Source organism: Primulina tabacum, chromosome 7, assembly GCF_025594145.1.
Source record: "Primulina tabacum isolate GXHZ01 chromosome 7, ASM2559414v2, whole genome shotgun sequence".
NCBI lineage: Eukaryota > Viridiplantae > Streptophyta > Magnoliopsida > Lamiales > Gesneriaceae > Primulina > Primulina tabacum.
Window position 1 is genome coordinate 32491332 of NC_134556.1, and position 13090 is coordinate 32504421.

Genomic DNA, 13090 nt, shown 5'->3' on the forward strand with positions numbered 1-13090 from the left:
TCGGTATGGATTTGATTTATTTTTCGTCTCAAATTTTTTTAATAAAATTTTGAATTCTAATAATTTTATACCTTCTGTCTCTTGATTTATTTCAGGAAGTGTAGATATTGGTATTATCATGCCTATCTTATTAAAAGTTAAATAATATTTCTAAGTGTTGATAAAATTATTTGTATTCAATTAATTTATTTGATTGTTGTATTATATTAATTTTAATTTATGTTTAGAAATTTTTAATCTTAATTCGTTAAAATTATTATCTTAATTTTTGTTATGATATATTTATTTGTTAATTTGTTATCATAAATATTATTGAAGTGTTTTTATTTATTATGTTTACGTAAAAATGATATATTTGTTTAGAAGGATTTTAAAATGACATTCTACACATGTATGTTTATGATCAAATTTAACTTTAAGTTAGTTTTTAAAACTAGCACTTAATTAAATTAAATTCCAATTATATCCTTTGAATCATTTTCATAATGACACAAAACATGTTAAATTAAGTCAAATAAGAGGGATTATTTCCTATTATCATCATAATTAAATTTGGTATTAGATTAAATAACTAATCAAACTAACATATTATTTATGTTAATTGCTAAATATGTTAATTAGCTTTTTACATTGTTTTTATGAATACCGTTGTTAATATAAATAATCATTTTCACAATTCTATTCAAACTATTCTTTAAGAATTTAAAATTTAGATCTAATATTTTGTAATATTTCGTATTAAATTTATTACTTTGTATGTAGTAGCGTTTTTTTTTTAAGATTAGATCTAATATTTTGTAATATTAATAATTTGTAAAATGTAGGAGAAAAAATTATGATTTAGTAGTATCATTTAATTAAAATATTAGACATAAATAATAAAATAAAATCTAAAAAATTTATTAGACATGAATTTAATCATCGAGATAAACTTTTAATCCGACAATATTATATCCAAATTGTGTGAAGATAAAATACTGCATCATCGCGTTCTTACACGTTTAAATGATATGGGTCTTTATGGCATTATTCGTTGCGGATTCTTCAAATATGATAATCATTTGATTACGGCTCTCGTTGAAAGATGGCGTAGAGAGACTCATACATTTCATCTTCGTGTTGGTGAGGCAACAATAACGTTGCAAGATGTTGAGCTGGTATGGAATCTAAATATTAACGGTTTTGCTGTTACTGGCGTTGACGAATCTTTTAAGCCACACGTGTGGCAAAGTCAATGTGCTGAATGGTTGGGTTTTATGCCACACGTAAATCAATTCAGAGGTAATAAATTGGTAATGTCAGTGCTGGATCAATATTGTAGATCAATTTTGATCAACGATAATAGCACGCATGTAGAAGTTGAGCGGTATATTCGGTGCGTGGCATTGATGATTATCGGAGGATGTATGTTACCTGATTCAGGTGGTTGTTCCGTAAATTTGATGTACTTACGTCTTCTCCGAGACACGAATCAGGTTTCAAAATACAGTTGGGGAAGTGATGTACTAGCATTCCTCTACCGTGAATTGTGTACTGCATCAACTATCGGCAAAGGTGAAATAGCAAGACCAATTTTCATTTTACGGGTATATATAATTTTAGCAATTTTTGATTATTTCATAACATATTTTTCCATTGCACATTTATTAATATTATATTTCGTTTATGTATTATTGTTGTAGGTTTGGGCACTTTCTAGAATTACCTTTCTTTGTCCAGATCCATTTGGTGACATTCCAGATGACGATTATCACAATGACCAAATTCTTCCATTTCCTTCATTTGGTGAAAGGTATATTTATAAATCTTTGGGTAAATGTATTTTTGTGATGTTGATTGCAAATCTATTCCCAATTTAATTTCATACAGGTGGAACCGTAGTTTCACGTGGACACATACTACGAATCACTCAGTGCGAGTGATTCGTGATTTGTTGGATAAGATGGAGCCAAACCAGGTAGTTATCAAATAATTAAATATATTAATTACTAGTTACATATGTGCAAAAGTTTTCATCGTAGTTGATTTTCCTATTTCATTCATTGTAGTTCAAATGGGTGCTATATTCTAATGAATTTGACAAAGAATATTGGCGTTCGGTGTGCCCGCTTATATGTTTCAACATTGTGGAGATGTACCGCCCAGACCGAGTTCTCCGACAATTTGGTCAGTTGCAGCATTCCAGGGCCAGCGTTTGATGGGGATGAATTTCACGAATGCACCCGACAAGGTAGGCGAAACTATAATTGGGCCGAACATCATAAAAACAGCATATGTGCATGGAATGATAGGCTCAATTTGATTGTTGAGGGTGAACCGATAAACGGAAATGCAAACCGCCGATGCAATAGGGGGGGCAAGCATTTTAAATTTTATAATTTAAAAATATATTCCCCGCCTATTGCATAGGCGGGTAAAATTTAAAATTAATTTTTCTACCCCGCCTCCTGCAGAGGCGGGACATATTTTAAAAAAAATAACTCTCCCCCGCATGTCGTAAAGGCGGGGGAGAATTTAATTTAATTTGAAATAATTTGCTCCCCCATTTGGAAGGGCGGGGGAGTAAAAGTTTTATTTATTTTTTTTTAATTTTTTTTTACAATATTTTAATAAATTTTTGAAAAGTACGGTAGATTGTTAATAGAAAATTAAAAGTGCTATAATTTGATAAAAGACCAAGTGTTTTCATGTATATATATATATATATATATATATATATATGAATTTAAAATATATATATATATATAAATAAATTTGTTATTTAAAATTTAAAATTGTTATCCAAACAATGTTGTTTTGTCGCATTTTTTAGCGCTTATTGTTGTCAAATCTTTTAAATATTTCCTTCAAAACTCGTGTTTTTTCACATTTAACATGTACGTAAATTAATTAACCTAATATCGACATTTTTTTCTCCACTTTGGCAAAAACTTGTGTGAGACGATCTCACGGGTCGTATTTTATGAGACAGATCTCTTATTTGGGTCATTCATGAAAAATTATTACATTTTATGCTAAAAATATTACTTTTTATTGTGAATATCGGTAGGATTGACACATCTCACGGATAAAAATTCGTGAGACCGTCTCACAAGAGATCTACTCTTCCATTTTTATCCAAATCATATTTTTTTTATTCATGTTATACACTTAAATTAATCCTCGTTTTTTTCGTGTTCGTCTTTATATCAAACTTCCCCTAGAGATTGAACACCATACAAAGAAAAGATTAAAAAGATAAGAAGAAAAAGGATTTCTAACCTTGTTGGGAATGGTTTAAATCACAAATTGAGTATACAAGAAACAAACTCAAATGACATTAACCGGTAATGTGTCTTCAGATATTTTTTTTCCCAAAAATATAGTAACTTAATAGAGAGGCTCCACCGCAAATGTAGAAAATAGGGTCCACATTCAGATTGACCCATAACAAACAAACATGACCATATCCCAACACATACACAAAATCAACTGCTCCAAAAAAATTAGACCTGTCCACTAACAATTCCAATTATATATATAAAGAATCATGTTAATTTCTTGGCTAGTGAATAAGTTAACACTCAAATATTGAATGTATAATTTCGATTTATTTTATCATATTAAATAAGTGAGTATCATTTTATCGGTGGATACAGATGTACGGAGTAACGCATCCCACTAGACCACTCATAATAACAACTCCGTGTAAGAGCGTGTGTTCGACTAAAGTTTTGATATACAAGTTTTCAAATCTTGGCCCTTCTTCGAACGTTTTTTTCTAGAGAGGAGAAAACAAATAAAATTAGTTCAACAATTTGGCCTATATATGTTTGTGATTCTTTAAATTAGTCAAGTTTGATAAAATTTAGATAAGAACTTGTGTGAGACGGTATCACGGGTCATATTTTGTGAGACAGATCTCCTATTTAGGTCATCCATGAAAAAATATTACTTTTTATGCTAAGAGTATTACTTTTTATTGTGAATCTCGATAGGATTGACTTGTCTCACAAATAAATATTCATGAGACCGTCTCACAAGAGACCTACTCTAATATTTTCGAGTCCGATTTGTCGAAAATGTACAGAAATAAACCAATTTATTGTATTAAAATCAAAATATGACTGATTGTACGATGAGAAGTGTAGCTATATAAAGTTATAAACCAATTCGAGGGATCTATTTTTTTTTATTAAAAAAAAGTATTCTTAAAGTTAAATCCTTTTATATAATGAGGAAAATTAGTTCATTCTATGATGAGATCTTATTATTAATATATATATATATATATATCATAAAATAATCATATCTTATTTATTACATATATTCATAATTGGATTTCAAAATCAAATCACAATTAAGTATCACTCGGTAGAAAACGAAATAGACAGATTATTTTACCAAACAAATTTAAGTGAATTTATTGACGGAAAAAAATAATAAATGCTCTTTTTGACCCATTGATTTCCACATCAGATTGACCTGAAAATTAGATTCCCAAAATCCCCCAGATTTTTTTTTGTTATTCCTCCTACCTAATTCCAACTCTTCCACTTCTCTCCCTCAAATTCTAATAATATTATAATAATTTAATTTTTATTTTAATTATATATATAACATGACAAAAACTTGTGTGAGATGGTCTCACGGGTCATATTTTGTATGACAGATCTCTTATTTGGATCATTCATGAAAAAATATTACTTCTTATGTTAAGAGTATTAATTTTTATTGTGAATATCGCTATGATTGACTCGTCTTACAGATAAAGATTCGTGAGACAGTATCACAAGAGACATACTCATCTTCTTATTAATAAGTATTTTTTTGTCTCTAAAATGTTAAAAATAAAATTTCCAAATTACCCTATCATAATATCTTTATTTTATATTTAATAAAAACTAATAAAGTAAAAACTCGAAAATAAAATTTAATGTGAAAAATATATTTTGAGATAATTATATTTTTTTATATATAGAAGAATTTAGGAAAGCTGAAATTATATTTTATATTACGTGCATTGGCAAAAATATTACGAAAATATATATTAACATATAAACTAACTCCACTCTTTGGTCGTCTATGTATACATTGCATATAAGATCTAAAATCTTCCCGTTTTCCATTCATTCTTCTTCTTCTGCATAATAAAAGCACCGATTTTTATTGAATTCTACGATCTCTGATGGCGGATTCGGATCACACTGTGCGCATAGAGACTGAACCCTCTGATGGGTTCTTGTTAAGCGAGAAATTAATGCTGGCCGTCGTCGGTATACTCTCCGCCGCGTTGGTTTTCGTCATCGGACGCCACGTCTACGACCGATGGTATTTCATGCGGCTGCGGCGCCGTGAGAGGGAGCTGCATCGGCGCCGCCCGGGCCCGAGAATTCACAACGTGCTTTTCGGCACTAATGTCCCTCACCACCACATTGTAGATCGGGGGCTAGAGTTCGTGGTGCTGAGTTCGCTTCCGGTTTTTCTTTACCCCCGAGGCGAGGCCCAAGAGGAGGAGCGGCCACAGGGATGCACCGTGTGCTTGTCGGAGTTTGAGAAGGACGACATCATCCGCCTCCTGCCGAAATGTAATCACTCCTTCCACGTCGACTGTATCGACATGTGGTTCTATTCTCACTCGACCTGTCCCCTTTGCCGGTCGCGGGTTGAACGGGTGCCGAAACCAGTGCAGACCCGGGGCAGGCCTGGTTCCAGCTCTGGTCATGGAGGTGAGTCCGCCTCGTGTGAGGAGGGTGGCCTGGGTGGGAATGGCGATACCGCGGCGGCGGACGAGGAAACTGTGTCGCCGCCGCCTGATAGGTTTGAATACTACTTGGAGGATGAGGACTTGGCTCCTTGCTCGGGAGCGAGTCAGGGGGTGAGGTTCTCCAGGACTAGGTTGATGACTTTGAAGAGGATACTTAGTATAAGCAGAAAGCCGACAGATGGCGGAGCCGCCGTGGATGTTGGCGGCGGGGCCACCTGCGTGGACCTTGAGCGCGGGGAGTTAACTCGAGAGTCGAATCATGCGCACACACCAAATTGATGATGAATTCATTGTAGAACCTCCATACTCATTTTTAGACTGATTGGACCAAAAATGAAATTGTAACGAGTAAGAAAATATAGGAAATTAATATCATAAATGTTTGATTAATTTTGGCAATTTAGTGTAAGTTTTTTAATTTAGTTACAATGTCCTTATAACTAATATATACAAGTATTTTCATAACATTTTCTATTTTTGTTTTAAATATTTCGTGGGATGAATTTTGATAGTTAAATTGATCGACTCCGGTAGTATACGAGATCGGACTCGTCACGATTTTAATCGTTAAATAAAATATATCCGAAAACAATTTCAACCAAATATAAAAAAGTAGCAATTCTATGGAAACAATAATTCATATAATCCCACGAGGTATTAATTGGATATATTGACAATATGCAATGTGAAATCTTATGAAAAGACCATCTAGATTTTATTATAGTTTTTGGTTTTTTTATCTTTAAACTTCTATCTACATTATTTCTCTAAACAATTCTAGACTAATTTTTATTTCTAATTCAAATGATATTTTTACTATTTCAATTTTATCGTTGTGAGGTTTTTGTGCTTTAATTTAATATTTTGTTTTTGTTCAATTATTTGTAGATTTATGTTGATTAATCTAACAATTTAATTCGATATATAATTTTTCAATGTTACCCATGAATTCATTGATTCGTAATTTTCATGGATGATTGGTGCATGAGTAGCGCTATAGATTATGTGTATTGTGCTATCATAGCATATTTAATCTAAATAAATCAATGAAAGTGGATGATCGAGCAAAACTTGCACTGTGGAATCCTTAATAAAAATATGATTTTGTATACTCGAAAATTAATCGCAAGTGTACGATGTCAAGTAATAGTATAATGTATGCGAGTACGAGTATCGTTCCACTGAAGACTGTATTTTGCAATTATTATTTTCAGTTATCAAATCTTTAGCAACGAAATTTGAATGGTTGTTTATGACTACTAAAATTAAATAAAAACTCAATGAACAAGTCAAGAATTAAATGCTGAAACATAAACTCTAAACCACTTAAATAGATTTCGATGAGAAATGGATTTGTTGGGAATTTCAGTTCACCTACCCTTGTTAATTAATTAATTCGTTCGATAGTGATGTATGCTTCCGACAGGATTTCCTATTCAATTGAACACGCCCTCTCGAGCTATGCCAAACTAATTCTACTCAGTGAAGTAATTAAATGTCTTTAATTATTTATCAAGAGTGAATCGCATATCGACCTATGAAATCCCCTAGTTTTCGCCCGACCGGACTATGACTATCGGCGCGTATCCAATTTCATATGTCTATGTAAATTGTAGATCCACGGACTATTCTATTCGTTCTTATCACAAGCTATTCTCTCGAACTCACTCGCAATATAAAATTATTATTAAAGTTAGCTATACTTTAATAATTATAATGAAAACAGTAGCATAATCAAGAATAAACCAACAATTGAAATACGAATTAACTAAATCAGTTTCGGGATAAGATCCCCTTAAATCCCAACAAATATTTTAGTTTAGCTACTAGAATTCATGGTAAGAATAAACACAACTGTAATGCCCGGAAATTTAATCCTAGTAATCTGTAATTATTGATTTATAATTTGATATGATTATGAAAGGATTAATCGGGACACGATTTGAGATAACGTGTAAAAAGATGTATGTGCGAGGAGGAGCTCTCGCGCATATGCGCGACCAGCCGGGCGCATATGCGCGAAATGTCCAGAGAGCCTCGCGCATATGCGCGACGTGTATCCGCGCATATGCGCGAGACAACCCGAGAGTTGTGAACAATTCCTCGCGCATATGCGCGGAAGAGGTGCACGCATATGCGCGAGATGCCGTGAAGGTACGCGCCAGGGTTTATCGCCTCGCGCATATGCGCGAGAAGTGTTGCATGTAGGATCGGCCATTTGCTTTACATGCGTGAATGCAATATATATATATATATATGTAACAAAGCTTCGTTCCTCCTTCATTATTTCCGAGAAAAGAGTCGAGAAAAGTCTCTGTGAAGTTATAGAAAATCCGTCCGTCTGATTTTGAATCCGACTTCGGTACCGAGTTCCTAGCAACGTAGGCTACAACTGAACGTAAGTTTTACTATGTTTTGACATGTTTTGAAATTATGAGGTTGTTGGAATTGAATACACGTCATATATGATGTTCTTGACATGTTAGACATCATAGAATCGAAGTCAGATTAAGAAACGGACTGATTATGGAATTGTTATTATTTTCTGATTATATTGATCTGAAATCGGACAGATTTGGATTATGGATGGATTACAATTGTATCGGATATGAGTTATGATTTGTAATTGATGTCTGTTGATATGGTATTGACGGGGATACTGAGATTGCGCCGTTATGCTGTTATTTGAATTAAATCCGGATTAATCAGATTCAGTGTTGAATTGAGAATGGAATATTGATATTATGATTCTCAATATGTCGTTTCAGATTTACAGAGACAGTCTTGAGTTCAGAACTGATATTGTTTCAGACAGTGACTACAAACGAAAAGTATAAGTCAATGTGGTATCGGGAGATCGACTTAAGTCGGTTTAGACTTGAGTTTCCCTAAATCACATACTTTATTTTATTGCATTGATATTTGCATTGATTTGATTGATGTACTTGTTCTCTTGATTTATAGATAGCAGGTATTAGACGAGTAATCTTGTGACAGAAGTGCCTGATAGTGGCGGGATCGTCACGGGCACATTGCACGATGTCACAAGATAGTGTATGGGCGATAGTGCCAAAGTCTGTCACCGGATGATTGGCTATCGATGTGGATAGAAATGTGGCTTCTTCTATTACTGGTGATCGGTATTGTATCGATGTGGATAGAATCGTAACTCTTCTATTACTGATGATCGATATCATATCGATGTGGATAGAATCGGAGTTTCTTCTATTACTGGTGATCGATACTATATCGATGTGGATAGAATCAGAGCTTCTTCTATTACTGGTGATCGATACCCTATCGACGTGGATAGAACTGGAGTCTTTCCTATTACTGTTGGTTGATATGGGAATGTCAACTTCTGGAAACCGGGATCCCTAGACTAGGATTGAGTCTAGTCTGAATTGTAGAGTTACGAGTATTGTTGACAGTCTGATATTGATTATGTTTCAGATTTTGATACATATTGCTGTTATCTGTTACATGCTTTATATTTGTTTATATGATTGCATGTTTTGTTGATTTATACTGGGATTATATTCTCACCGGAATTATCCGGCTGTTGTCTTGTTTGTATGTGTACATGACAACAGGTGGGACATGATCAAGGTACAGGAGATGAGAAGAGATCGTGATAGAGTGGAGACTTCGGACTTTGATGTATATAGGGTTTTGGCACTTGATAATTAGATGTTGAACCTTAGTTTTTACTGATTTGTAGACGGTACGGGACTTGTACTTTATTTTATACTGAGTTGTCTATTAGTTTGATTTCACTACATTCCGCATTAAAAAGAAAAAAATTTTATGACCCTAATTACTTGATTAGTAAATTGATCCTGATGACGATTAAGAACTGATTAGCGTCCGGGTCCCCATAACAACGATGTTTAAATGATAAAAACTAGATTTGACATACTATTCGTGACGAAAGTGCTAGGAATGATGCCCAGAAATCTTCGAATCTTCACTCCCAAAAAATTACTCCAAGATTTTTTCTCTCTCTAGACTCCTTGGCTCTGAATAATCTATCAATTTTCGTCCCAAAATTCCCTTCCATATCCTCTCCCATTCAGAAATAAGGGAAGAAATCGGCCAAAAAAATCTTTCCAAAATTAGGTGGCACTCGGGTGGTAGAATATTACTGCTCGAGCGCCACACCCTCTGTAATCTTGCTTGGGAAGTGCGACACTCGCTATCGGGCGGTAAGATTTCACCGCCCGAGTGCCGAGTCTTCTATATGTTGACTATTCAAAAGGCATTTCTCGCGCCCGGGCGGTAGAATAATACAGTCCGAGCGCCATGCTCTCTGGAATTTAGTTCCTCAAATCACTTCTCGCGCCCGAGCAGTAAAATTCTACCGCTCGGGCGCCAGCCTTTCTGCCCATTGTCTTCTTGGCTTGCACCTTTTGCTCCGATTTCAGTTTTCCGGTCATTTTACCTGCAAATTCATCGCGCACAAGTGAGACAAGATCATATTCATCGCTTACTCTTAAACGAACAAATTGTAAATGAAATATAAGCATGCACAATGCAAACACACACAAAACTAATGTAATAAAACACGTAAAAACTACACCTATCAGTGGATTTATCAATTGCAGCTATCTCGGTTGTTAGATTTAAAGATTAACTGTTTTCACAAAGCGAAAATGTTATTTTAATTAATATAGAACGTTATAGTTGTCAGTTGATTATTGATAAGTTTTGATTAGATGCTGGATTTGGTTATTAAATAAAAAAAAACACAAGGATTTTAACGACTATACTTATAATTCTAAGGATAATTGTTTGTAACTATATGAATAAATAATATGTTAGCCGATTACCAGTTAAATAATTGAATAGTAAAACCCCGTTGAATCAAAATTTGGTAAGATTGAATTTCTTATTTTAATATGTTATTTTGGTTGTTTAAATATCTTTAAATTCATTATTTTTCTTTGCTTATTAATTTTAGTTTTAGTATTTTATTTAGTCAGTCTTTATCCAATAAAATCCACCTTATTATTTATTTTTTCTCGAAAGAAATCATTATTTGTCTCTTGTGGATTCGATCATACTCACCACTATCCTCATTTTTCTTAGAGAGTATGAATTTAAGTGGTGGCTCAACGACAACACATCAAATTGTGGTGCCGTTGCCGAGGAACCGTGCAAGGTTAGTTTCTTTCGAATTGAGTTATTGTCTTTTCACTTTATGCCTCATTCTTCTCATACTGATAAACTTGTATGTATTATGGAAATCGAGAATACGACTAGAAGATTGAGAAAAGAAGAATGCTACGGGGAATTAATGTTATGTAATATTTCGAGATGTTTCATCGACAAATATTCACAAGTTTAACCAACAGAGAGCAATTCTACACAGCATGGGAGAGATTCAATAATTTAGCAACAAAATTCACGAATCACAATTTTCTAACTAAGCTCTTATTCGATTTTTCCTTAAAGGTTTGGATGTAGTGACACAAAGATGGGTATTTAATGGGACACTCACAACTGATAGTCCAATACTTAGTCTAGATGAAAACAGTGTGGTATATTTGCTGGATGATATGGCTGACTCTGATTACCACAATATTGGGATCCTTTGATAAAAAGTTGGAGCCACCAATATCACCCAGAAATTAGTCACCCTGGTTTTATAGACCGACCTTTCAAACATAAAAAGATGAGGGATATAGTCTTGTTTTAATCATAAGTTGACTGAATTTTATGGTAAACAAGTGTATGGCATTGAATGAGGAAGCTATTGAGCATGTGTGACTGAAGAAGTTTTGGAAGAAATATCATACAAAAATGAATCACCAATGAAGTTAAAAGATGAATAAGCTCCTGAGACTATATATTTGAGCTTATAGATAATATTATCTTACACACATCTAGGATATCTTTGTCTTTCTCCATTGTCGATTTCAAAATATTTTGTTCTTCAAGAGCCAACGATGATATTCTCATCTCATGCCTATTATTAAAAGTCACGTTTTATTGAGGAGACGCGCTTACATTATATACATCAAGCCAAACTTGAGGCACAAGGAACCAAGACCCATATGTGATGTTACATGTCACTTACTTTGGACATCAACTGCTCTTTGATGAGTACTTCTAAGGGTCAAGCTGACGACTAAAAATCAAATGCTTTTGGGAGGCAATCAAATTTTTTTCTCGTTTTTCTTTTATTTTAATTGTGTTTTATTTTAAATTTTTTTTTTTGAGATTAGATATAATTTTTGGCATGCTCTATGCGGCAGATAATTTCGATCAGGACGTGAGTATGCCTTGAAAGAAAACATATTCTGAAGTTGAAACAAGGCTCACACAGCAGCCAGCAACCACCAGCGCAGCACCACAATCCTGCAGTTATCCTATCTGCACACCACCGTCCATCACCCTCACATCGTGTAGTCACCACTACAGCAGTAGATGATATTTTTTCCGATGCTCAAAATTTCAGAGGAGTTCTCTAATTTTTCTTGCATTTTTTTAACATTTTTTTTAGATTCATTGGATACAATGTCAGATATAAGTGTGGGAGGGGATTAGGATGGCAATGGGATGAGGCGGAGGTGGATTTGTCATCCCATCTCCGTCCCTGAATTCCATTGATAAGTGCAATTTTTGCACTTAAATTATCCTCATAATGCATATAGATTGTTAGTTTTCTTGGGCAGAATTATGCGGTATTGTTATTTTTGATGTACTTGCAGGAATATAGGAGAAACTACTACGTGGGCGTAAAAAGGATAAAAAATGACGCTTAGAAGAAAACGGTGAAAATGGCCCCTCTATTGAAGACAACAAGACCCACGCATATGTGCAAGTCAAAGGCGCGCATATGCGCGAAAGATACACCGAAGACACTAGCAAGTCTCGCGCATATGCGCGGAACTTGGGTGCGCATATGCGCGAGAGAAGAAGCTCTATACAGAAAGAGGCGCACATATGCGCCGGACTTGGTCGTGCAAATGCGCGCGACGCGATCTTTCAGAATCAAATAGGTCTCGACGTGGGATTAGGAAAGGGTTCTAAAATTTGTGACAAGCAGCCGACATATCACGGGAGAAAAGGGAAAAAGGTCAGAGCACGGAGCACGGGACGCGACGAACAGAGATAGAAGACGCTGAATCCGGACACGGAGACACGCTTTCATCTCTCCTAAACACGTTCCTAATTCGGTTCTTTACTTTTATGTTCTTAATTATTACAAACAGGTTTTGTATTGATTTAAATTCGAGCATGAACTAAATTTTATCTTCTAGAGATTGACGTAGTCGTGGTCGAACCTATGTTATAGACGTTTTGAATTTTCATTGAATTAATTCATCGTGTTTATTTGTG

The 13090-nt window shown here is 34.3% G+C and overlaps 1 protein-coding gene across 1 annotated transcript; it reads left to right on the forward strand.

Moving 5' to 3' along the window:
* Positions 1-5067: 5067 nt before the first annotated feature.
* Positions 5068-6166, forward strand: LOC142550871 (RING-H2 finger protein ATL64-like). Its single transcript, XM_075659914.1, has one exon. The coding sequence runs from the start codon at positions 5168-5170 to the stop codon at positions 6023-6025; it is 858 nt and encodes a 285-aa protein (XP_075516029.1). The 5' UTR covers positions 5068-5167; the 3' UTR covers positions 6026-6166.
* Positions 6167-13090: the final 6924 nt, after the last annotated feature.

Excerpts from the sequence above, each read along its gene's own strand:
- LOC142550871 (XM_075659914.1), top strand. The coding sequence starts at position 5,168 with ATGGCGGATTCGGATCACACTGTGCGCATAGAGACTGAACCCTCTGAT.